This window comes from Aquarana catesbeiana, linkage group LG03, assembly GCF_042186555.1.
Source record: "Aquarana catesbeiana isolate 2022-GZ linkage group LG03, ASM4218655v1, whole genome shotgun sequence".
Classification (NCBI taxonomy): domain Eukaryota; kingdom Metazoa; phylum Chordata; class Amphibia; order Anura; family Ranidae; genus Aquarana; species Aquarana catesbeiana.
The window spans coordinates 153,007,166-153,033,634 of NC_133326.1; the positions used below are offsets into that span (position 1 = coordinate 153,007,166).

At 44.3% G+C, this 26,469-nt stretch overlaps 1 protein-coding gene across 1 annotated transcript in view; it reads left to right on the plus strand.

Moving 5' to 3' along the window:
- LOC141131772 (uncharacterized) overlaps positions 1-26,469 on the plus strand; it is a 759,715-nt gene that overhangs the window by 413,787 nt on the left and 319,459 nt on the right. Inside the window, exons 75-80 of the mRNA XM_073619424.1 lie at positions 8,597-8,656; positions 8,796-8,921; positions 10,728-10,799; positions 13,583-13,618; positions 15,688-15,747; positions 22,705-22,749. Of these exons, the coding sequence (XP_073475525.1) occupies positions 8,597-8,656; positions 8,796-8,921; positions 10,728-10,799; positions 13,583-13,618; positions 15,688-15,747; positions 22,705-22,749 (399 nt within the window). The remainder of the gene's footprint in view (positions 1-8,596; positions 8,657-8,795; positions 8,922-10,727; positions 10,800-13,582; positions 13,619-15,687; positions 15,748-22,704; positions 22,750-26,469) is intronic.

Sequence of the window (26,469 nt, forward strand, 5' to 3'; positions counted from 1 at the left end):
GAGAGGAGGAGGAGAGAGGAGGGAGAAGGGTAGGGGGGAAGAAGAGAAAGGAGAAAAAGATGGCCCAAAGGAATAATGATTGTATAATTAGACAAGAAAGAATATTGGTTGTGGGGGAAGTTAGTGGCAAATGAGAGTGCGGCGAAATAAATTCCATACCAGGCCCTTCAGGTCTGGTATGGATATTAAGGAGAACCCACACCAAAATTAAAAAGAAAAATGGCGTGGGGTCCCCCTCAAAAGGATTTTAAGGGGAACCCCACGCCAAAATAAAAAAAATGGCGTGGGGTCCCCCCAAAAATCCATACCAGACCCTTATGTGAGCACGCAACCTGGCAGAGAGCACCCCCCCTTCTGAACCATACCAGGCTACATGCCCTCAACATTGGGAGGGTGCTTTGGGGTAGCCCCCAAAAGCACCTTGTCTCCATGTTGATGGGGAGAAGGGCCTCATCCCCACAACCCTTGCCCAGTGGTTGTGGGGGTCTGCGGGTGGGGGGGCTTATCGGAATCAGGAAGCCCCCTTTAACAAGGGGACCCCCAGATCCGGGCCGGCCCCCCATGTGAATTGGTAATGGGGTACAAATGTACCCCTACCATTTCACAAAAAAAGTGTCAAAAAGTTTAAAATGGGTGACCCCGCCCCCCTCTGACAACACGGGGAAAGCCACAGGGAAGTCCTCGTGCGTCAGAGGAGGGCGGGGTCACCGGGTGGCCCCGCCCTCCGTTATATAAGAAGTGTCAGAAGAACCAAAGCTTCACACGGCAGAAGACTCCCACTGAGGCGAATCGTGCGGACGGAGCGGAGAAGAAGCCGGAGGAAGATGCGGGATGAGAAGAGCGGAGGAAGAAGCAGATGGAGAAGAAGAAGATGAAGGAAGAAGAAGAACACCGAAGGAAGACCAGAAGAAAGAAGGTGGAAGAAGAAGAAATTAATAAAGGACTTGTCAGAAACCGTCTCTTGTGTTTTTTAACCTTTTTCAAACTTTTTTTGTGAAATGGTAGGGGCAGGATCTGGGGGTCCCCTTGTTAAAGCGGGCTTCCAGATTCCGATAAGCCCCCCACCTGCAGACCCCCACAACCACCGGGCAAGGGTTGTGGGGATGAGGCCCTTCTCCCCATCAACATGGGGACAAGGTGCTTTGGGGGGCTACCCCAAAGCACCCTCCCAATGTTGAGGGCATGTGGCCTGGTACGGTTCAGGAGGGGGGGCACTCTCTCCTCCCCCCCTCTTTTTTTGTGGCCTGCCAGGTTGCGTGCTCGCATAAGGGTCTGGTACGGATTTTTGGGGGGACCCCACGCCTTTTTTAAATTTTGGCGCGGGGTTCCCCTTAATATCCATACCAGACCTGAAGGGCCTGGTATGGAATTTAGAGGGACCCCCACGCATTTTTTTTTTAATTTTGGTTTGGGGTTCCCCTGTGGGGGAATTCCATGCCATTTTTATTAATTAACTTTTATGTGTATTGCCGGACCGACAATTCATTATAGCCGGTGCTAGCGATAGTAGTTTTACAGTAGTTAGTAGCGATAGTAGCGATAGTAGTTTTACATTACTTTTTTTCCTTTAGAAATGTAATTTTGCTGTCGGACTGTTCTAAATACAGGAAACATGCGCCCCTTTATAGGCATACTATAGACACCCCCCAGGTACGAAATTTAAAGGAATATTACACTTTTATTGTTTCACTTTAAGCAATATTAAAATCACTGCTCCCGAAAAAACGGCTATTTTTAAAACTTCTTTTTGCATTGATACATGTCCCCTGGGGCAGGACCCAGGTCCCCAAACACTTTTTATGACAATAACTTGCATATAAGCCTTTAAAATTAGCACTTTTGATTATTAATGTTCGTGTCCCATAGACTTTAACGGTGTTTGCGTGTTCGAACAAATTTTTTGCCTGTTTGCATGTTCTGGATGCCAACCGAACCGGGGGGTGTTCGGCTCATCCCCACCCAGGAGTAACATGCAGGAAAACTGTGAGTATACCACTACTGCGTACCAGTGTGAACCCAAAGGGTTGTTCACACTTGCAGCAGTCACTGAGACTCCACTGAAGAGAGATCCATGCTCAGGTAATTTTTCAGAGTCATTTGACAGGCAGTGAGGAGGTGATATCACATTTCCTCACTGCCTGTTTTAATCTCCTAAATCTCTCAAGGTAATGGCATGGTGTGAGCCCACTTAAATGCACAAAGAACCAGGTACTATTATAGCCTGAAGAAAGAAAGGAGGATGGGGAGAGATGGCAGGAAGGAATTAAAGGAGTGGGAGAGTATGGTCACAGTGATGAACTGCTCACTCACTCAGTCCCCCGTAGTCAGCGGCTTCATATTTCAGCTGCTTGATTGAAACTTTCCCACCCACACATCCCAGTGGCGGCCCATCCATAGGGGGCGCCTGGGCGCCTGGGCGCCGCCCATACCCCCCCCCTCCAGGCAGCAAAAACAAAAACAAAAAAAAAAAGTAAAAAAAAAAAAAAAAAAAAAATTTTTAATACTGGCCCTTTAAAAAAAAAAAAAAAGGAAAAAAAAGGTCCTTAAGTGCACTGTGTTCGGACGCTGGATACAGTGCGACGCCGGACACAGTGCACTTATAGGAAGCGCCACGTCTATGCAATCACGAAATTGCAGACGTGGCGCTGCATTTGCGGGCGTTTATCCCGCCTTATGGCGTTTTCTGATGCGCCGAGTAGCTTCCGCTCGGCCATAGCAATACATACTACAGGCACGGGCGGAAACTACTTGGCACTTCAGATTTGATTGACATCTGCCCTGAGTCAGATGTCACTTCCTGGTTCTCTTTCTCATTGCGCCCGAGAGAGGAAGCAGGAAGAATGCTCGTGCCAGTGTGAGGAGGAGGACACCGCAGGAGACTGAAGGTAAGTACCGCTGTGTGGAGAATCTGGGGGGGCTCTGATGGGGACACCTGCTGTGGGGGGGCTCTGATGGGGGACACCTGCTGTGGAGGGACTCTAATGGGGGACACCTGCTGTGGAGGGACTCTGATGGGGACACCTGCTGTGGGGGGCTCTGATGGGGGACACCTGCTGTGGTGGCCTCTGATGGGGGACACCTGCTGTGGGGGGGCTCTGATGGGGGACACCTGCTGTGGGGGGCTCTGATGGGGGACACCTGCTGTGGGGGGCTCTGATGGGGGACACCTGCTGTGGGGGGCTCTGATGGGGGACACCTGCTGTGGGGGGGCTCTGATGGGGGGCACCTGCTGTGGGGGGGCTCTGATGGGGGACACCTGCTGTGGGGGGGCTCTGATGGGGGACACCTGCTGTGGGGGGGCTCTGATGGGGGACACCTGCTGTGGGGGGACTCTGATGGGGGACACCTGCTGTGGGGGGCTTTGATGGGGGACACCTGCTGTGGGGGGCTCTGGTGGGGGGCTCTGATGGGGGACACCTGCTGTGGGGGGCTCTGATGGGGGACACCTGCTGTGGGGGGACTCTGATGGAGACACCCTGCTGTGAGGGGCTCTGAGGGGGACACCTGCTGTGGGGGGCTCTGATGGGGGACACCTGCTGTGGGGGGCTCTGATGGGGGACACCTGCTGTGGGGGGGCTCTGATGGGGGACACCTGCTGTGGGGGGCTCTGATGGGCAACTCCTGTTTTGGGGGGACTCTGATGGGGACACCTGCTGTGGGGGGACTCTGATTGAGACACCTGCTGTGGGGGACACCTGCTGTGGGGGGACTTTGATGGGGGACATCTGCTGTGGGGGGACTCTGATGGGGGACACCTGCTGTGGGGGGTTCTGATGGGGGACACCTGCTGTGGGGTGCTTTGATGGGGGACACCTGCTGTGGGGGGCTTTGATAGGGGACACCTGCTGTGGGGGGGCTTGGATAGGGGACACCTGCTGTGGGGGGGCTTTGATAGGGGATACCTGCTGTGGGGGGGCTTTGATAGGGGACACCTGCTGTGGGGGGGCTTTGATAGGTGACACCTGCTGTGGGGGGCTCTGGCGGGGGGCTCTGATGGGGGACTCTGATGGGGGACACCTGCTGTGGGGGGACTCTGATGGGAACACCTGCTGTGGGGGGACTCTGATGGAGACACCTGCTGTGGGGGGACTCTGATGGGGACACCTGCTGTGGGGGGACTCTGATGGGGACACCTGCTGTGGGGGGATTCTTATGGAGACACCTGCTGTGGGGGGACTCTGATGGAGACACCTGCTGTGGGGGGACTCTGATGGAGACACCCTGCTGTGGGGGACACCTGCTGTGGGGGGCTCTGATGGGGACACATGCTGTGGGGGGACACTGATGGCAACTCTGATGTAAGGGGACAGAGGCTGTATTGGGGGGGCAGAGGCTGCATTTGGGGGGGGGGACAGAGGCTGCATTTGGATTTGGGGGGGAGACAGAGGCTGCATTTGATGTGACACAGGCTGCATGTAAGAAGGGACTGCTGGGGACACCTGATGGCATCTGGTTGTAGGCGACGTGGCTAGTGACACACTCGGGGCTCCCACTGATTCTGCATTATGGTGAGTTGAACGATTTCATTTTATATTACAATGTAATAATAGTAATAATGAGCTTCAATCATCCTGACACCATAACAACCATGGTGCCGGGATGATTGAAGCGCTAACACCAGGTGTTTGGAGTATCTTTATCTGCTGATTGTTAAACTTTGTAGAATACACATTTCTTTTGTTGTGTAGGATCTAGGCCTGCTGTCCCTCTCTCCCTCTCCCTCTCCCTCCATCCCTCGTTCATCTCAGACGCTAACCACACCACCTTAGAGCCACGCCCACTATTTCGCTGAAACCACGCCCATTTTCACCAAGTGGGAGGGGTCAAAAAGGAAGGGCGGGGTCTGGCGCCCCCCCATCCTAAAACTTCACCAGCCGCCACTGACACATCCTCTTCACATGTACAGCACACAGATGGGCTGCACAGGAGAGAGGGATAGGCTGCACGGGAGGGAGAGGCTGCACAGGAGAGAGGGACAGGCTGCAGGGGAGGGAGAGCCAGGCACAGGAAGGGAGAGCAGATCCAGGCTCTCCCATTCATTTGTATGGGGGGGGTGCTGTCCAGGTGCTCGTAGCCCAGGCTCAGTGAGAATGGAAAGCAGACACTCATGTGGTGTGAGAGATGCAGCCAACATCCCTAGTGCTGAGCATGGAGCTCTGTGGAAACCGGGGGCAAACATCCCTACTTCACATTTTCATTTCTTTTTCGTTCATTAACAAAAATGGAATTGACTTTTGTCATAGTTTTGCTCAGTGGACGAAAAAGTGGTGTATATTTCCTTTAGTTTTCATCACTGTAAAAAGGCCATTGATATAAATTTTTTTCATTGACTAAATTAACACTGGTGATAATGTGTATTCTGTGTTACTCTCTGGACTGACCCTTGGCTATGTTTTTTGGATTACTCTCTTGTCTGATGCCTGTCTTGATCCTCGGCTACTTTATTGAATTATTCTTTTGTCTGTTGCCCATCTTGACCCTCGACTATCTGACCCAGATTATTCTTTCAGCGATTTCAGCTGCTTCACTCAAGTTACCATCTGGTAGACAGTTAGCTAATTTATTCGTACAAGTTACACAGAATTTGTTGCTTCTTGTTTATTTCAAAGTTTTATTGAGCCTTCCATGTATTTCTTTAGATTTTAGGCTCCATGAGCAGGGCCCTCCCATCCCTTCTGTATTGAACTGTGTTGTAATTGTACTGTCCCTCCTCTACATTGTAAAGCACTGCGCAAACTGTTGGCACTATATCAATCCTGTATAATAATAAAAATGCTAATAATAATAATTTCTTGGAGCTTTGGTATCTCTTTTCTTTGTCCAACATCCTCAGTCTAATAGTCAAACTGAGATACTAATTAGTTCTGATGCTTTTTTTCATATACAGTAGTCAAGCAGATTGGATATCACAATTATCCTTGGCAGAATTGGCCAATAATAATTGTCCACATTTATCTTCCACAGTTTCTTTTTGTATCTATAGGTTCTTTTTACATTAAGATATCCTATCTGCCCCCATCTCCTCTCAAAAATATCTTCGTATTGAAAGAATGCAGTAAAACCTGTCAGGCTTACAGTGCTGACCTTCCCTCTTATTAGAGGAGGCTAATGCAAAAAGCGATACAGGTACTGTTGAGAGTTGTTTGTAATATCAGTTTAATTAATTTTTAAAGAATCAATAAGTGCATGAATATTGACTTTTATATCTACTTAAATTTCAGCTTCAAATGATAGATCATATTCTAGTGCACTTATGCATATTAATAAGCTCTCTAAGAAGCCTCACACGTGCATTTTAATGAGATGCTTGACAGGCAGTGCTCAGTCAATTCAATATTCCAGTCGCACACGTTCCCGGGTAAACGGCATAGAGCATTAACGGGTGCTGTAACGATTACCAGTTGGGTTCTGGAAGCATCAAACAGAAGTACATCTTCGCCAGCACACCATGGATCAGCAGACAAGGTTGTCCAAAAAAGTTTTTTTAATCGAAAATGGTCACATCACAAGGGGGGTGCTCACATCACAAGGGGGGTGCTCACATCACCCCCCTTGTGATGTGACCATTTTCGATTAAAAAACCTTTTTTGGACAACCTTGTCTGCTGATCCATGGTGTGCTGGCGAAGATGTACACCTACCAAGCACCCCACACACACAATGATCCAATAGCTAAACAACTCTAAACATTTCTTGGCTGTTGGTGTCATGTGTAATCTCCTTAAAGTGTTTCTAAAGCCAAAAAATGTATTACCCTAATGCATTCCTTGCATTAACCTCTTGTCGACTAGCCGTTATAGTGCGGCAGGTTGGCTTGGTTGCGCAAATCACCATAGGTGTATGTCGGTTCGTGCGCAAGGTTCTGTGGGCCCATTGCCCAGCGGGGGAGCCAATCAGTCGGTCTGGTGGACTTGTTTCCTGCAGGCCGCCCTCGATCGTTCCCCACAGTGACAGAACGGGGATCTGCCATAGTAAACAAGGGAGATCTCTGTTCTGACAGGGGATCACACAGAGATACTGTCTTTAGCTATGCAGGAAGATGGATCTGTGTGTTGTCACCGGCAGCCCATCCCCCCGCACAGTTAGAAACACACAGAGGGAACACATTTAACCCCTTGATCGACCCCTGATGTTAACCCCTTCCCTGTCAGTGTCATTAGTATAATGTCAGTGCATATTTTTAGCACCGATCACTATAATAATGACACTGGTTCCCAAAAAAAGTGTCAAAAATGTCAGATAGGTGTCTGATCTGTCCGCCGCAATGTCGCAGTACCACTAAAAATCACTTATCACCACCATTACTTGTAAAAAAAAAAAAAAATAATGCCATAAATATTTCCCCTATTTTGTAGATCCTATAACTTTTGCACAAACCAATCAATATACGCTTATTGTGTTTTTTTTTTTTTTACCAGAAATATGTAGCAGAATACATATTAGTCTAATTTTATGAAGAAATTTGATTTTTTTTATTTCTTTATTGGGTATGTTTTATAGCAGAAGGTAAAAAATATTGTTTTTTTTTGTTTTTTTTCAAAATTGTCGGTCTTTTTATGTTTATAGCAAAAAAAATAAAAACCGCAAAACGTTGCACGACCGCCCAGTTGTCAGTTAAAGTAACGCAGTGCTGTATCGCGAAAAATTGCCTTTTCAGGAAAGGGGTAAATCCTTCCAGAGCTATAGTGGTTAAAGCAAAAAATATTTAAGCATGAGCATCCTCCCCTCCCTCTTTTTACTTACCTGAGCCCTCATTCGATCCAGCGCTGCGCGTGTCTGCAGCTCTTCTCTGCTGCTGAGGCAGTGGGAGCCATTGGCTGGAGGGAAGGAGCCAGGAGTGCCAACAGGGGACCCGAGAAGAGGAGGTTCAGGGCTGCTCTGTGCAAAGGAATTGCAAGTATAAACCAATTTATTATTTAAAAATGAAACTTTACAACCACTTTGATTTTCAGCACTTTTTCAATCAAAAAGTGAATAAACTGATATTATTTAGTGCCGATTAATCACCCACAATTTATTATACTTTCCCTTCAAACTAAATATGAATGAAAATTATTAAAACAATATATTAAATGAATTAAAAAAAAACACAATAATAATACCAATATAAGTGGTGAACATCAATGTTAATAAGTATTATCTATTTATTCTGTGCAAAATAATCCTTGTAAAGTGACTTGTGCAATTCCCAAATCTAGCAGTAAATGTATGTGCAAAAACCAGCTTAAGTTTATACTCAGTTGCATATGCAACAATCTCTGTGTTTGTTCTTCAGTGTGGACCCAAACACCAGATTTCCCTTGCAGTAAGAACTCATTCAATCCCTATCGCCCTTTAAATAAATAAGTGGGTTGAACTTTTTTGATTTATTTGTGCAATATCAGCATCCCTTCTCATCCAGAGAACTTCATGACAGTATGTAAGCTGCAGAAAGAAGAGGAAACATCCTCATTTTATAAAGGATCTTTGCTCCTAATGACGTCATGAAAGATGAAATGTGTAACAAATTAGTTCTTTAGTGCTGGGCTGAGAAAAATGTACCAAAGAATGAAGCAAAAAAGAAATCTACCCTGACTCAGTTTATTGTATCTTTATAGGGTGAACCAGGTGTTGGCCACAGAGGACCAGTGGGACAAGCTGGACCTCCTGGTATTAAGGTAATGTCTCATATAGCTGATGACATAAAAATCATCTTTGTGGTCAGGGATATTTTGTAGCGTTTGCCAATTATGTACTTTTTACTACTGCTGTGTTCTTAGTGCAGGATATAAACCAGTAATATATTTTCCCCCGCAGGGTGAACCAGGAGAACGAGGGCCTCAGGGAGTGCAAGGTATCCAAGGGATTCAAGGAAATCCTGGTATTTCTGGATCTATGGGTGAAAGAGGAGAACCAGGAATGCGTGGGCCTCCTGGACCTCCTGTTAGTAAAAATAAATTGTGGTGCACAGTTGTTAAAGAAAAGAGGAATACATTATAAAGATGGAGCAAAAGAAAGATAGAGTTGTTGGTCATTACATGGAGTCAAATGTTGACTTTCAGTCTGTGACCTGTACTTTATTAAGTTTAAAATACATATTTTGGCTACCATGCTGCTTTGGACTTAGGGATTCTATTAATGAATTGTTTCACATAAGGTTCACACAACATTTAACAAGTGAAAAAATGTGTTACTCCTGGGTGAAATTTGTGTGATTCTTGTGTAAAACATAACACATAGATCCCTAATTGTGTTTTTCTTTGGTCCAGTTTTTAAAGAGATAAGCCCAGCTGCTGTACTGTAACACAATGGGGTTGATTTACTAAAACTGGGGAATGCAGAATTTGGTGCATCTCTGCATAGAAACCAACCAGCTTTCATTTTTTTTGTCAAAGCTTAATTGAAGAAGCTAAAGCTAGAAGCGGATCTACCATGCACATCTGCACCAGACTTTGCACTCTCCAGTTTTAGTAAATCAACTCTTTAATGCATACTACTTTATAAGGTTTTTAGCTGGTTTTTGTTCCATTTACCTTTCCTTTTTAAGGACTTTTTCCTATTTGTGGTGCTCATATTATTTTTGTTATGTATAGCTATATACAAATTTAAGGGGGAATTACAGGTATGGATATTGTATACATAGGTACATTAGTCCAGCTTGGACCAATGTAGCTATGTATATATAATACCTGATCAATAGCCCTAGAAGTTGAAATCATTGAAGTAGATACTGCTACTCCAGTGATCTCCACTTCCACTTCTGCCTTATGTGCTGAGAGGCTGGCCTGCTGCATTCCAAAGATATAAGGTCGGAACAGGTGGAACAGGAGCCATTCAGAGAATGCACTTTCTGAATAACCGCAAAGTATTCTCTGATTGGATGAGATGGAGAGGAGGGGTGATGACTTTCCACTCTCCGCCTCCTCACAATCTATGGGACACTGAAGCAAGTGGAGATCACTGGAGTAGCAGTGTCTACTTCAGCTGTTTCCAACTTCCAGGGGCATCGGCTAGGTATGGTATATACATACTTACATTGGTCCATGCTGGACTAATGTAACTATGTACAAATATACCATACCTGGAATTTATCTTTATTATACAGATTTAAGTAGGTTTAACATGGATGAATTTCTTCTATATAGGGTAATGTAAAACATTAACAATAATGTAAAACATTTAGCATATTTTATTTATTTCAGGTACTTATATAGCGCTGTCAATATACGCAGCACTTTACATATACATTGTACATTCACATCAGTCCCTACCATCAAGGAGCTTACACTCTAAGGTCCCTAACTCACATTCATATACTAGGGACAATTTAGACAGGATCCAATTAACCTACCAGCATGTCTTTGGAGTGTGGGAGGAAACCCACACAGGCACAGGGAGAACATGCAAACTCCAGGCAGGTAGTGGTTGGGTTTGAAACCAGCGTCCCTTCTTACTGCTAGACTAAAGTGCTATCCACTACACCACTGTGCCACCCCACGCATGTGACATTTACCTTGAAGTCTGGTGCTGATAATACGTCATCACACTGTACGTACAAAACTGCTGTTAATTGTTCACACTGGATCTGTAAAGTTTTGTGCTGTTGTGAGGATACTGTCACTTTTTGATTTGTATAAATCTGAACTCTGGTGTTAAATGTGTTCATGATGTGGCCCACAATCCTGCATATATAATTATTATAACTATTATTACTTTATTTGTTTTTTTGTTTGTTTGGGGTTTTTTTAGGGAGAAAGAGGAAAAAGGGGGAAAAATGGCATCCCTGGAACTCAAGGAACTCCTGGACTTGCTGGTAAAGAGGTACAGAATAAAAAAAAAATAAAAATAGGAGTTGTTTATACCAGGCAAAACCTTTTTTACTACATATCCAACTGATGTGCTATTGTCTTTATCCTAGCAATAAAACATTTGCCAAATGTTTACATTGGCCTTAGATACAATATACTTTGCATGTTAATGTTGATGTCATTAAGATATCTTTTTCAAACTTAACATACACAGCTTTTGTAATCTTACACAGTACACATGATTTTTAAGCCCTTTAATTAATATGGTTGCTCACTAGGGATGAGCCCGATGTTCGAGTCGAACGTAAGTAGCTAAGTGAAACAATTGAAATATTCATTTAAATATCGTGCCTGAGGGGTGTCTATAGTATGCCTGTAAAGTGGCGCATTTTCCCCGTGTTTAGAACAGTACCACAGCAAAATAACATTTCTAAAGGAAAAATTGTCATTTAAAAATGATCGCTGCTGTAATGAATAGTCAGGTCTCAGCAATATAGATACAGATAATTGAAAAAAAGAGCATGGGATCCCCCCACCATTATCAGGCCCTTTGGGTCTGGTATGAATATTAAGGTGACCCCCGCCTTCTCTGACGCCACGGGGTAGCCAGAGGTGTCAGAGGGGGCGGGGTCACCGGGTGGCCCGTCCTCAGTTATATAAGAGCTGTCACAGCGAAGACACGTCAGACAGCGGGAGCTTACCATGGAGGCGGGTCGGTTGTGGCTTTTTTTTTTTTCGGCGGTGTGATAAAAGAAGATGAATGGACCTCGTGGGACATTTTTATTTTTATTTTTTTTTTAATAAAGGACTTGTCCCAAGCGGTCTCTTGTATTTTTTACCATTTTTACATTTTTTTTGTGAAATGGTAGGGGTAGGGGTACCCCGTTACCAATTCACACAGGGAGAGGCCGGGATCTGGGGGTCCCCTTGTTAAAGGGGGCTTCCAGATTCCGATAAGCCCCCCCCGTCCGCAGACCCCCACAATCACCAGGCAAGGGTTGTGGGGATGAGGCCCTTGTCCCCATCAACATGGGGACAAGGTGCTTTGGGGGGCTACCCCAAAGCACCCTCCCCATGTTGAGGGCATGTGGCCTGGTACAGTTCAGGAGGGGGGGTGCTCTCTCGTTCCCCCCTCTTTTCCTGTGGCCTGCCAGGTTGCATGCTCGGTTAAGGCTCTGGTATGGTTTTTGGAGGGGACCCCATACCATTTTTTTTTTAATTTTGGCACAGGGTTCCCGTTAAAATCCATACCAGACCTGAAGGGCCTGGTATGGATTTTAAGGGGACCCCATGCAATTTTTAAAAAAAATTTTGGTTCGGGGTTCCCCTTAATATTCATACCAGACCCAAAGGGCCTGGTGATGGACTGGGGGGTGGATCCTATGCTCTTTTTTTCAATGAGTTTTATCTTTTGCCGAGACCCGACAATTCATTACAGCCACGATCAGTTTTAAATGACAATTTTTCCTTTAGAAATTTTGCTGTGGTACTGTTCTAAACACGGGAAAAATGCGCCACTTTACAGGCATATTATAGACACCCCCCCAGGCACGATATTTAAAGGAATATTTAATTTTTATTGTTTCACTTTAAGCATTAAAAAATCATTGCTCCCGGCCATTTAAAAAAAACACATGATACATGTCCCCTGGGGCAGGACCCAGGTCCCCAAACACTTTTTATGACAATAACTTGCATATACGCCTTTAAATTTAGCACTTTTGATTATTCATGTTCGTGTCCCATAGACTTTAACTGTGTTCGTGTGTTCTGCTGAATTTTTTGCCTGTTCGCATGTTCTCCTGCGAACCGAACAGGAGGGTGTTCGGCTCATCCCTATTGCTCACTTTTACAAGTGGTGCCTAAAACTGGAGCCCATTTTCTAGATGGTAACTAACAAATGGCTTGCACCATGACAGTGGGGTTAATTTAATAATGACAAACTGACAGCTTAATTTGCTAGGGCATTTTCCCCAGAGCTTAGTAAATGAGATGAAGCTCTGCTGACTTCCACCATCCAATCATGTGCAAGCAAAAATGCTGTTGTTTTTTTTTTCATTGCAAGAGATTGGGTATTCCTTGCAATGTGATATTTTGCCAGGGGGAATTCCGTTGTAAAATGAACAGCCTATTTGCCTTCAGTAAATCAACCTCAACCTCATTATCTCCATTTTTATACACATCAAGATATTTTTTCAGCTGTCATGTGACATTGATTGATCTTGGATAAAAATTGTTATCCAATGTCTTTAAAAAAAAAAGTCTATTAGCAGAATTAGAACAAATTGTACATCCAAATTGCAATTGAACATTTTGTCAGGTCCAAATAGATTGGGTTTAACTAATAATATAAAAACAAATAAGCACAATGGTAAAAGTTGTAGCCTATAAACCTCAAATATGAAAAGGGAATGTAATTGAATATATAATTCATCGAGCACAAGAGGTTGTTAAAATAAGCTTATGTAAACTATAATGCCGCATACACACGATCGGAATTTCCAACGGGAAATGTTCAATGTGAGCTTGTTGTCGGAAAGTCCGACCATGTGTATGCTCCATCGAACATTTGCTGTCGGAATTTCTGCACACAAATGCTTGAGAGCAGGTTCTCAAATTTTCCGACAACAAAGGAAAGTCCGATCGTGTGTACACAAGTCCGATGCACAAAAGTCCACGCATGCTCGGAATCAAGCAGAAGTTTGTTTTTGGAAAATAGTTTTCAAAAATGGAAAAAATGTGGGGATCAAAGGGGATGTTAAAATAGTATTATATCATATATATTTATGTTTTCAGGGACTGCAAGGGCCACCAGGTATAAAGGGTGAGAAGGTAAGCATGTATGTATTGCATAAAATACTTATAGAAAATAAATCTTCTAAAAGCAATACGAATCTAATGTGGAAAACAAATGAAAAAAAAAAAATGAACTGGTTCCCTGTATAATTACCAAACTTACTTTAGAAATGACAGCTCCATTCTGCTTGATTATTCACCAAGAAATTTGCATTATTTTACCCGCTCTCCTTATTTTATCTCTTAACATTTTCTGCTAAAAGAGTTTATTACATAAACATAAATATTACTTAGGATGTGCATGTAACAGCTAAAACCTCAAACTTACAGTTACAAAGTTTTTTTAAGAAGTGATATCCTGTGCTTTGTGAATTGACTTTTACAGGTTTTTAAAATGTGAATGTCCTTTAATTGGTCCGTTGAGGTGCTTTGACAGCCCATTTATAATGAACTGACTAATTTAGCGTAGGTTTACACATACGTGGTACAGAAAACTCAGCGATTCTTGCGCGTTTCCCACATCACATTGCAATTGCACTGTGTTTGCAATCCGCTGCAGGTGTCAATACAAAGTTAAAGACACCCCCAAAGGATAGCAAATGAAATGCAGTTTGCCCACACCGGTTCTCATGGTGCAAAATGACCACGCAATGGGGTTTGTGTGCGGTTCCAAAAAAAGTGCCTGCACTTTGCGATGCAGTGTGATTTGAACCTATTCAAAATTAATTTGATTATTTCTACGCTATTGTAATTCTATTTCATTGCTCATAGATGCATACTCTGGTGCTCTATTGAGGAAATTGGGAACATACTCCATGAAACACATCCAGAATCATCTTTTTTCATCTACTGTGTACATGGAAGATCTTGAGACATTCTTTTATAAATATGAAGTGTATGATACCATGCAGGAGGCATAAAGAGACAGTGGGGGTGGAATAATATATTTTTGTTTAAATGTGTAACATGCTGTGACCACTTAAATCTGTTAAAAAAAAGTATTTTATGAAGGATAAATACAATTATGGATTCTCTAAAATAGTATTATGTACTGTGCCTAAAAAGTCCCATGTTGATATATTGGTGTTGTAATTATTGGAATGTTGGTATTCTCTCTATAAGTGTTAAATACCATTCTGAAATTATTTTTTTCTCCTACATTTAATAATTGCTATATTATTGACAGACTTGAATAAAGTCCAAGTAAAATACCATTAAAGTGAATCCCAGTCAAAATCGAAAGTTAGAACTGAAGCTGAATTTTCCAGTCACACCCAGCTTTTGGGTCAAGCTGGCCCAAACAAACTATTTGTATTACTAAGCAATTCAGCTCCTGAATTGCTTAGTGAACAGGTGACTTCCTGTCAGCTGCCTGAACAAAATGAGTCAGAATGAGTGTTTTTCAACCAGGGAAGCTTTGCATCTGTTATGAATGAGTATAAGGCTTTCTTTGATTGGCCATTAAGGAAAGATGAGCGGATGATGTCAAAATCGCCATTTTAACTTTAAAGCGGTAAAATATAATATATTTCAGCTTACCAATAATTACAAATAGTAGCTGTATTAGTATTGATTTTTTAGGCTTTTTTCTTTTGTATTCACCTGGTGATCTGGCCAGTAACACACCTCCTGTATTATACAGACACCACTCTGGATGGGCACAGGGGGAAGATTTGAACAGCAGCATTGTTAGTCGGGGGGGGGGGGGTTATAGAAGTCCTCACAGATTTAAATACAGTAACAAATACAGGGCTGAATTCCAGCTAATACTTTATAATTAGTTATAGCAAACCGTTTTTCCTTTTGGGATAAAGGTTTTATATACGGTACTTAAACAAAATCTGCTCATTTTAAGCACCCCTGCCAGTGTTAAATGGACTGTCACATCCCTATAACATCCCTAGAACTTTTCTGTTGACTTACTGGCTGGATCAACAGATGAAAATAGAAGAAAGAAAGCCTAAAAAGGAAACAAATGCAGTAATCTAATCTACAAATTGGTAAGCTGCAATATAATAAATGTTTGCTTTTCGGTTTAATACCGCTTTAACATATTTTGGTCTATTATAAATCATGTTTGAGTTGTATAACACTTAATTTTTCAGGGTGAAGGAGTTGTGGGTGAGCCTGGTCCCCGAGGTCCTCGTGGTTTCCCAGGTCTCAGAGTAAGTTATTCTTTATGTTTATAGCTTTTGAGTGAAATGAAAAGTACATCTGTTCCCAAAGCATGTACCAGCAGCATGTACATACTGTAGTATCTTGTGCTTACATGTGATGCTCATAACTTGTTGATTTTTCACTACACCCTATATACACACACATTGGAACACGGCAATCACATCATGTGCCCAAAACTAAATTGGTCCTAATTTGTTCTGTATGAATGTCTTAAAGAATACCTTAGACCACATGGTTCTTGCCATTGCCACTCTGTCGTTGTAAAAGTGATACCTGCCTGGGATGCATATTGGTCCAGTGGCTTCAATAATTTTTGAGTCACTCATTTAGAAGAAGTATTCAGATTGGAAGGACTGACTTCACTCTGACTTGCTGCATACTTATTAAGGGTCGAAGTTAATAAAGCGGTTGTAGAACTTATTTTTTTCCGAATAAAAAAAGATGCTACATTTACCTGCTCTTTGCAATGGTTTTGCACAGAGCAGCCCCTTTACCTCCTCTTCTGGCATCCCCCTCCAGCGCTCTCCACTCCTGCTCTTCTTCGAGTGCCCCCTGCTCCCTCCTCACAGGATTTGTCTGACAGCAGCAGGGGCCAATGGCTCCCATTGCCGTCAGAACCTCCTGTGAATACTGGAAGAGGGGAGAAGAGATGCTGCAGATAGAACATTGTTGGATTGAGAGAAGACTCAGGTATATGTGTTTAGGTGGGGATGGGGGGGAGCTGCATAAATAAATTCACCACGTAGTAACTGCACTACTGCATAAGTGCGTTATGTGTATTGAGTACTCATTTACATTAAATGTAACATGGTTACTGTTTTTCATCAAAGCATTTTCATATTAGTTATTGCAGGATGCAGTTTCAGAAAGATGAAAGGTGCTGCATTTACAAAGCATATAAAATGCACAAAATTTTTTATATGTGTTTTAATGCACAGGGCTGCGCCCTTCGCCCTGGAACGTGTTTTAGAATACACATCTTAAAAGTGGAACTTCAGCCTCTCAGGTGTATTTACCCCCCTCTCACCGCCATTATGGTGCATGCACAGATGTGCCAACAGGGCTCTGCCTAGCCTTCAGGTCCAGGCAGAGCCCATTGGCACATCTATGCACGCAATTTTTCGTGCGTGTGCAAAGACGGAGAAGGTTTGAAACTTCCCTGGTAGCTCTCTTTGCACAAATGCGAGAAACCCCTCACATGCATAAATGGTCAGGTAAGCCAGCACATGTTCAGCTGTAGCACAGGGCTCTCCTGGGACCCAAAGCCCTACGGCACATTTTCGCACATGCAGGGGTAGTAAAATATGTTGGAAATAGATAAAAACAGAGGGCGCATCTATCTATTTCCCACAGTGTTCTGAGGACAACCCCAGTCCTAACAAGGCTCTAAAGCTACACCCATTTCAGACTATGGAGTTCTCTTTTGGCTTGGGCTATCTCACCTAGGAGATTATCTTTGCTGCTGTATTAACTAATGTAGTTTTTGCCTGGGAGAGAAATGTGAAAGTGCTGTTTAACAGTACAAATATATGGCTTAATTAAAAAAAAAAAAAAATTATAAGGGGGGGGCAGGGCAGCATGACACAACCTTTGAGTTGAAGGTCAGCTTTAAAATCTCATACTTAGAAATAGAATAAAAATACAGGCATTTTGAGGTGAAGATATATAAATGGGGCCTTTCTGTAACATATATGATCATGCTCTTGCCAGATTTTTAGTTTCTTGGTTAAAAACAGGCACTTAAAAATAATGCATTTCAACCCTATCTTCAAATAGGCATTTTCTTCAATAAGCACAGTATGTGTAAGCATAGTTCTTTACCACCAGATGGAGCCAGACAAACATGTTTCACACATGCTGCTCTTTCTTAAAGTGAATCCCCAGTTTTGTTAATAACAAAAACTTATCAGATCAGTTCCTTACATACTTTACCCATGTAGATATTATAGTAGACCACAAAAGTGCACTTAAACAAATATTTATGAGCAATGCTAAATGTGAGAATCTGCTTTTGCTATAATTATATGATTAGTCGCAGTGTTGTAAATACATCACATCCTGAGGAACCTTCCAGTGCAGCAACCATAAGGACAATGATGGGGATGCCACATTCTGTGCCGGAGGCTGCATCAGACTTTGTTGTGCAAGAGGCTGCATCAAACTCTGTTCAGACTTCTGGAAAATTCAGCAAGCTAATTAAAGAAACAGGGCATCTGCATGCTGGAAAATTCATTCTACAATTCTAATGCTGCTGCTATGGTTCTAAGGAACCATAATCTGAAATAAATCCCCCTACATTACAAATGGCAAGTAGTGTGTGTGTGCAAAATGCAAGGGGCAATATCCTTAGAACCACTTCTATTGTTGTCAATGTTCCTGCATGACAGTGAGAAGCATATTGTCTGCGCTCATTCTGACTGTTTACACCAATAGAACACCTAGCTGATTATCATTTGGCTTATTCAATAAGATAAATCAGTCTTACTGTTCCAGAGACTTTCACAGCTTTTAAAGAGCTCATCTCAACAGATGGGGTAGAAGAAAACAGATATTAATTGGATCCCTCTGAATAAATGTATCTTACATTGTACATACAACATAGGTGTGCACAGCATTGCATTAGGGTGTGCACCCTAAACACACGTGCGTGTGGGGTGGGAGAGCACACCGCAGCAAATAGTGGGTGTCACTAAATTGCACTAAAAGTGGGAGGGTCTTAAAGGAGAATTAAATACCAGGAGTGCGCTACTTACGGAGTGCAGAGTCCAAGAGTGCACTACTTACGAATAAACTTCCGATAATAGTTGGCAAAGCCCAGGAAACACTGAGGACGTAAATCCATGGGTCACTGCAGGGCTGCTGAAAGTTTCTCTGGGTCCATCAAAAAACCAGCAGTTGAAATGACATAGCCTAGGAATTTAATCTGTTCACGATGGAACTCACACTTCTCCCGTTAACAAAAGAGATTGTTCTCTCTTAGTTTCTGAAGCACACGACAGACATCTGTGTGGTGGCTCTCCAGGGACTTGGAAAATATGAGGATATCATCGAGATAAGCCACCACACATAACTGCAACAAATCTCAGAGGACAATGTTAATAAATTCCTGGAAAACTGCTGGGGTGTTATTAAGGCCAAAAGGCATTACGAGGCACTCATAATGGCCTGTTCTGGTATTAAACGCAGTTTTCCACTCGTCGGCCTCCTTAATCCTCACAAGATTGTATGCCCCTCTCAAATCAAGCTTTGTGAAAAACCGTTGCTCCCTTGAGGTGGTCAAATAACTCTGTAATCAACGGAATTGGATAGGTATTCTTAATCATGAAATGATTGAGACCCCTATAATCAATACAAGATCTCAGTTCATCAATCTTCTTCTTCACAAGGAAGAAACCAGCACCAGCAGGAGACAAGGATTTGCGGATGAAACCTCGAGAAACCGCGTCTGCAACATACTCCTCCATGGCCTTATCCTCCAAGACCGACAAAGGGTAAACCCGGCCACGAGGGGGTATGACACCCGGTTGAAGGTCAATTGTGCAATCATATGGCCAGTGTGGAGGCAAACTACTGGCTTGACCTTTGAGTGAAGAGGTGCACAGAACCTTGGCTACCTTCTGGAAGCATGTCTCACTGCATTGTGGTGACCAGGAGAGAACCTCAGCACAGAGCCAATCAAAAGAGGGATTGTGCCTCTGTAACCAAAGATAACCAATAACCAGCTGAAACTTAGGTGAGGAAATAACTTGGAATTGGATTATCTCATGGTGAAGAGCCCCTACGACCATGGACAAAGGAACCATCTCATGAGTCACATGGGCAGGCTGTAGAGGTCTCCCCTCAAGAGCCTCAATGGCAAGTGGAGTTTCACGCTGCAGCAGCTGAATCGAGTGCTTTGATACAAAGGCAGCATCAATGAACAGGCCTGCAGCCCCAAAGTCGATTAGAGCCTGCATCTCAACGGACGACTCAGCCCAAGAAAGGGTGACCGAAACCAGGGGCTTATCCTTCTTAATAACTGGGGATGAAATGACGCCACCTAAGGTCTCTTTGTGACAGGACCTCGAGGTTCGGGCTTTCTCTGGGTGGGTAGAACAAGACTTCAAAAAGTGACCTGCCTGGCCACAATAAAGGCACAATCTCTCCCTCCTCCTAAAGGTTCTCTCATCCGCAGAGAGACGCGTAAATACCAGGTGCATGGGTTCATCTTCACTGACCGACTCGGTACCAGGAGGCATGGGAGGTGAGGGAGGCACAGGTGGGACTGCAAAGCTTGGAGGCAAACGTACAGGAGGCTTCCACAAGCACTCCTTCAAAGAGAGTATTTCTCCGAGTCTGGAGTCAATGAGGATGACAAACATGATCAACTTCTCCAGCTCATTGGGTATATCCCGGGCTGCTATCTCATCCTTGATGGAATTCGAGAGACCATGAGAAAAAGCAGCCACGAGGGCCTCATTGTTCCAAGCAACCTCTGCTGCCAGAGTACGGAATTCAATAGCGTAGTCGGCAACAGTTCTCGTACTCTGTTTGATGGACATGAGGCACTTGGCAGCAGAAGCAGGGCGTGCGGGAACGTCAAATACCTTTTTAAACGAAGCCACAAACTCAGGGTAGCTCAAGACAACAGGTTTTTGTGTCTCCCATAGAGGGTTTGCCCAGGCCAAGGTTCTCTCAGAAAGCAAAGATATCATAAAACCTACTTTGCTTCTGTCCATGAGAAACGCCTGGGGCAGCATCTCAAAGTATATCTCAACCTGGTTCAGAAACCCTCTGCATTGGACTGGATTGCCCCCAAATCGCTGGGGAGGCAGAGCGAAACCAGACATACCTCTTGTAGAGGTAATACTTGAGGAAGGTGCTTGCACAGAGACTGGAGCAGCAGCAGGGTTGGCCTGCACCATAGGTTGTACCGGGATGGCCACTACAGCTGGGCGATTTTCTCAACAAAAAAAAAATCAGCGATTTTTAAAAAAAAAACTCGATTCATGATTTGATCCGAGTTTTTTTTTTTTGGACACCACGCTGGTCCTGAGGAGCTGAGGGCAGGATTTTTTAGGCGAGGTCACGGCTTCGGCCTAGTCTGCGGCGTCCGGCCTCGCAGACTAGGCCGAAGCCGCAGCCTTGCCTAAAAACTCCTGCCCGCAGCTCCGCAGGACCGGCGCGGTGTCAGTGCCAGTCCTGGTGAAAAAAAAATCTAAAAAAATCGATTTGCTTAAATTTTGAAGCGATTTGACCTCTCAACTCGAATGAAAATTCAAATCGATTTTTTCCCCAGCCCTAGCGGCCACAGTTGGAGATTCCAGGTGAGCCGTGTGACTCAGGAGCATTTGTAACGCCATGGTGAACTGATCCATGCGGTGATCCAGTTCATTCAATCTGGAAAAAATATTATCAACAAGTGTATTGACTGCATCTTCTGAATTCATGGACTTCGCCTACTGTCAGAAACCATGAAATCAGGCTGAGACAGAAGTACAGTTAAATTTACACTTGTTTAATAATAAAAGTAAAAAGAACAAACGTAGTCAAAACATAGCCAAAGTTCAGTAACCGGAATGGATTGTCAGCCAAGCCAGAAGTCAGGGATCAATGTAGTGGAACAGCAAGCAAGATCTGGAGCCAGAAGGGATGTCAGCAAAGCAAGTCTTGAACAGGATCGCAGGAGATAATTTCTGTGATGTTGACCAAGGCGAAGGCAGAGCTCCTCTGGACTGGACGGCTTAAGTAGGCAGGACTGACGAGCAGGATATCATCAACAGCTGAGTAACTGTGGAGAGAGATGGGAGCTGGCAATTAGCCGACAGCTGAGCAGCCAGCTCAGAGAAGGAAGGGCTAAGCCCAGCCCTGACAATTCAGGAGTGCATTATGTACAGAGTGCAGGGTTCAGGAATACACAATGTACAGAGTGCAGGGTTCAAGAGTGCAATTATGACAGGGGGTAACTGTCTTGCTGTGAACTTTGTGTGACATACAATGCCTTGCAGCTCATTGGCGTGTGGTTAGAGCCAGCTGTACTGCTTATGTACTCCACTTAGAGGTCACTATTTGGGAAAGAAAGATGGGGTGCTAACTCAACACAATAACCCTCTCTTGTCGTTATGGATTGGCCTGTGTCAACCTGTACTCCATGTAGAGGTCACTTTTGGAGAAGAAATAGAGGGAGCTGACTCAGCTCAATACAGTACCTCTCTCTTGTTGCTATTGGCCTGTTTCATTGTGCTTTTTTTCACTTTGAACACGTTTTGCATTCCCTTACAAGTCTATGGAAATGCAGAATCTGCATGAAGCAAGTCAAATGCACCTATCAATGAATCCTAAAAGGTTTCTCACACTGATGTCAAACTGATGCCAGCAACACAAGCCCAAAACCCATCAACACAGGCCTTAAAGACAACCTCTGATGGCGGCTCCAGTTGTATGCACATGTTGGGAAGCTGCAAGACAAATACTTCTTTACAAAAGTTGCAGGAAAAAAAAAAAAACGATAGTGTTCCATTTGACATTTTTTAAATGATTTGAAAATTGTGCGATGAATGCTGGAGCACCATTTTACATTAAAATAACTGTTGAAACAGAAGAAGAACTCTGTTATAACAGTTATTTTTATGTTTCTGGAATCTGACATTATACTTTATTGAATAGGCATTATTCCATTCTTGACAATGTGACATATAATGAACAGTTAAAAACTCGAAATATTGTCATCCAGGCATCAAGAAACAACAAATGTAAATTCTAATGCAAAACTACCAGCCAGTGCATAAACTAGGTTCTATAATAAATAGTGAAATACAGTATACGTCAGTAAATGAAAAGCAAAAGTGCTCCTTTCTATTTTTGAATATCTCTTGACATCCACTTTTCCACCTCTATGTAAAGCATGGCAATATCCAGATTTATAAAGCACGTGTCATAATTTCCATGTTGAATTGTTTTGCTAGGGGGAAAATGGAATTCCAGGATTGAATGGCCCAGCAGGTATAATGGTAAGTTTGCAAAAATGGGGAAAATATCCTAATTTTCCTGGACAATTTATATGAACCCATGAGATGCTTACCAATATACAGTGGGGGAAATAATTATTTGATTCCCTACAGATTTTATAAGTTTGTCCACTTACACAGAAACTAAGGGTCTATAATTCTTATCATAGGTGAGTTTGAAATGATAGAGACAGAATATCAACTAAAAATCCAGAAAAGACACATAATACAAATGTTTTAAATTGAGTTGCAGTTCAATAAGTAAAATAAGTATTTGATACCCACGACTTAGTACTTGGTGGAGAAACCCTTGTTGGTAAGCACAGAGGTAAGACGTTTCTTGTAGTTGGTTACCAGGTTTGCACACATCTCAGGAGGGATTTTGGTCCACTCTTCTTTACAGATCTTCTCTAAATCCTTAAATTTTCTTGGCTGTCACTTGGCAACTCGAAGTTTGAGCTCCTTCTATACATTTTCTATAGGATTAAGGTCTGGGGAATGGCTAGGCCACTCCATGGCCTTAATGTGCTTCTACTGGAGTCACTCTTTTGTTGCCTTGGTGGTGTGTTTGGGTCATTGTCATGCTAGAAGACCCATCCATGACCCTTCTTCAGTGTTCTGTCTGAGGGAAGAGGGTTCTCATACAAGACTTTACAATACCAATGTTCATGCCAATGAACATCTAAATGATTCAGAAAAGGATTGGGAGAAAGTGATGTGGTCAGATGAGACCAAAATTGATGTCTTTGGCATTAACTCAACTCACCGTGCTTGGAGGAAGAAAAATGCTGACCTTAAGAACACCATCCCTACAGTCAAGCACAGAGGTGGAAACATTATGCTTTGGGGCTGTTTTTCTGCTAAAGGTACAGAATGACTTTGCCGCATTGAGGGGCCAATGGATGGGGCCATGTATTGTAAAATCTAGGATGAGAACCTTCTTCCCTCAGCCAGAACACTGAAGGTGGATAGGTCTTCCAGCATGACAATGACCCAAAACATACTGCCAAGGCAAGAAAAGGAATGGCTCAAGAAGAAGCACATTAAGGTTATGGAGTGGCCTAGCCAATCTCCAGACCTTAATCCTATAGAAAATGTATGGAAGGAGCTGAAACTTCGAGTTGCCAAGAGACCGCCAAGAAACCTTAAGGATTTAGAGAAGATCTGTAAAGAGTGAACCAAAATCCCTCCTGAGATTTGTGCAAACCTGGTCACTAACTACAAGAAACATCTTACCTCTGTGCTTGCCAACAAGGGTTTCTCCACCAAGTACCAAGTCATGTTTTGCTTGGGGATCAAGTACTTATTTTATTCGCTGAACTGCAACTTTAATTTATAGCAATTGTTGGATTTTTGGTTGATATTCCATCTCTATCGTTTAAAATACACCCATGATAAAAATTATAGATCCTTAATTTCTTTGTAAGTGGGCAAACTTACAAAATCTGCAGGGGATCAAATATTTATTGTCCCCACTGTACATCATTTATTGAATACTTACAAACAATTCTTTTATTCTAAAGTATAGTTTCTTGCAATTCTGATGAAAATGTATTTGGGGAGATATTGTTTAGAGATTTACCTCATGTACAGTATTTTGTACCAAGCAAGCATCCTTGTGTCACAATAGCAATAGCTGTAAATAAATATGTTTATGCACACACCATTCTGTCCAGATGTAAATTCTACAACTGATGCCAAACTGAAATAACAGTCTGCCAGTGATGTCAGGAATGGTCATGAACAGTGGGCACCGCTCCCACAAACACAGACAGACATTCGAGATATAAAAAATTTTTATGAAGTAGAAATGTTTTCTGTTTAGGTAGATGTAGATACACCTTTTTTGCAATGCCTTGTATATCCTTCTTCTTAAACTGTGATTTAGTATTACTATCCAGATTGTAACCTAAAGGGGACATGTCAGTATAGAAATATGGGAGATGCAAATGGTAGCTTGTTTTTTTAAAGATGTAAGCTCTGGTACTTACTGACATATTGCCCTCACTACTAGGGCCGGTACAAGGGGTGGGCAGAAGGAAGGGATGCCCTGGGTGGATCAATTTATTGTAGGAAGGGGGCGCAGTGCTGGCAGGCAGTGTGTTCTTAAATTTTGTGGGCAACAAGTGACTACCACGCTGCAGAGCTGCACCTGCTTGCAAAGCTGTGTAGAGGCGTAGTAGGTGGGGGGCAGGCCGCCCCGGGTACCACACACTGGGGGGGTGTCAGGCCGCCCCCCCTCCGGGATTGAAGCGGTGGCAGTGCTGCAGATTTAGGTAGGATTTAGGCAGCGGTGTAGTGACAGGCACAGGCAGGGAGAGGCGATCTACATTGTGATGCAAGGGGAAGGGGGTGTGCGGGGGGGGTGCAGGGTGACACCGCTGCACCTACCATCCTGCCCTCTCGTGGCCGCAGGCTGTCTGTGCGATCCAGATGTCACACAGGCACAGCCGAGCAGAGTGAAGCCGCCTCCCCCTCCTCTCTGTTTATGTGTAAACAGAGGGAGGGGATCTGCTGAGCATGTGCCGCAGCGCTGATCTGAGGTACTGAATTGGGGGGTTCTTCACACTGCACTGAACAGGGGGCTACACTGAAGGGGGGTGTCCGCACTGAATGGGGGAGCTACACTGAAGGGGGGTGTCTGCACTGAAGGGGGGTGTCTGCACTGAACGGGAAGCTACACTGAAGGGGGTGTCTGCACTGAACGGGGGCTACACTGAAGGAGGGTGTCTGCACTGAACGGGGGGCTACACTGAAGGGGGGTGTCTGCACTGAATGGGGGGCTATACTGAAGGGGGGTGTCTGCACTGAATGGGGGGCTACACTGAAGGAGGGTGTCTACACTGAACAGGGGGGGCTACACTGAAGGGGGTGTCTGCACTGAACGGGAGGCTACGCTGAAGGGGGGTGTCTGCACTGAACGGGGGCTACACTGAAGGGGTGTCTGCACTGAACAGAGGGCTTAACTGAAGGGGGCGTCCGCACTGAACAGGGGGCTACACTGAAGGGGGGTGTCTGCACTGAAGGGGGGTGTCTGCCCTGAACGGGGGGCTAAACTGAAGGGGGGTGTCTGCACTGAACGGGGGGCTACACTGAAGGGGGGCGTCTGCACTGAACGGGGGACTACACTGAAAGGGGGTGTCTGCACTGAACGGGGGGCTACACTAAAGGGGGGTGTCTGCACTGAACGGGGGGCTACACTGAAGGGGGTATCTGCACTGAAGGGGGGTGTCTGCACTGAACAGGGGGCTACACTGAAGGGGGGTGTCTGCACTGAATGGTGGACTACACTGAAGGGGTTTGTCTGCACTGAACAGGGGCTACACTGAAGGGGGGCATCTGCAATGAACAGGGGGGCTACACTGAAGGTGGGTGTCTGCACTGAACGTGGGGCTACACTGAAGGGGGGCGTCTGCACTGAACAGGAGAGCTACATTGAAAGGGGGTGTCCGCCCTGAACGGGGGGCTACACTGAAGGGGGGTGTCTGCACTGAACAGGGGCTACACTAAAGGGGGGTGTCTGCACTGAACGGGGGCTACACTGAAGGGGGGTGTCTGCACTGAACGGGGGGCTACATTGAAGGGGGGCGTCTGCACTGAACAGGGGGGCTACACTGAAGGGGGATGTCTGCACTGAACGGGGGCTACACTGAAGGGGGGTGTCTGCACTAAAAGGGGGTGTCTGCACTGAACGGGGGGGGCTACACTGAAGGGGGGCTACAC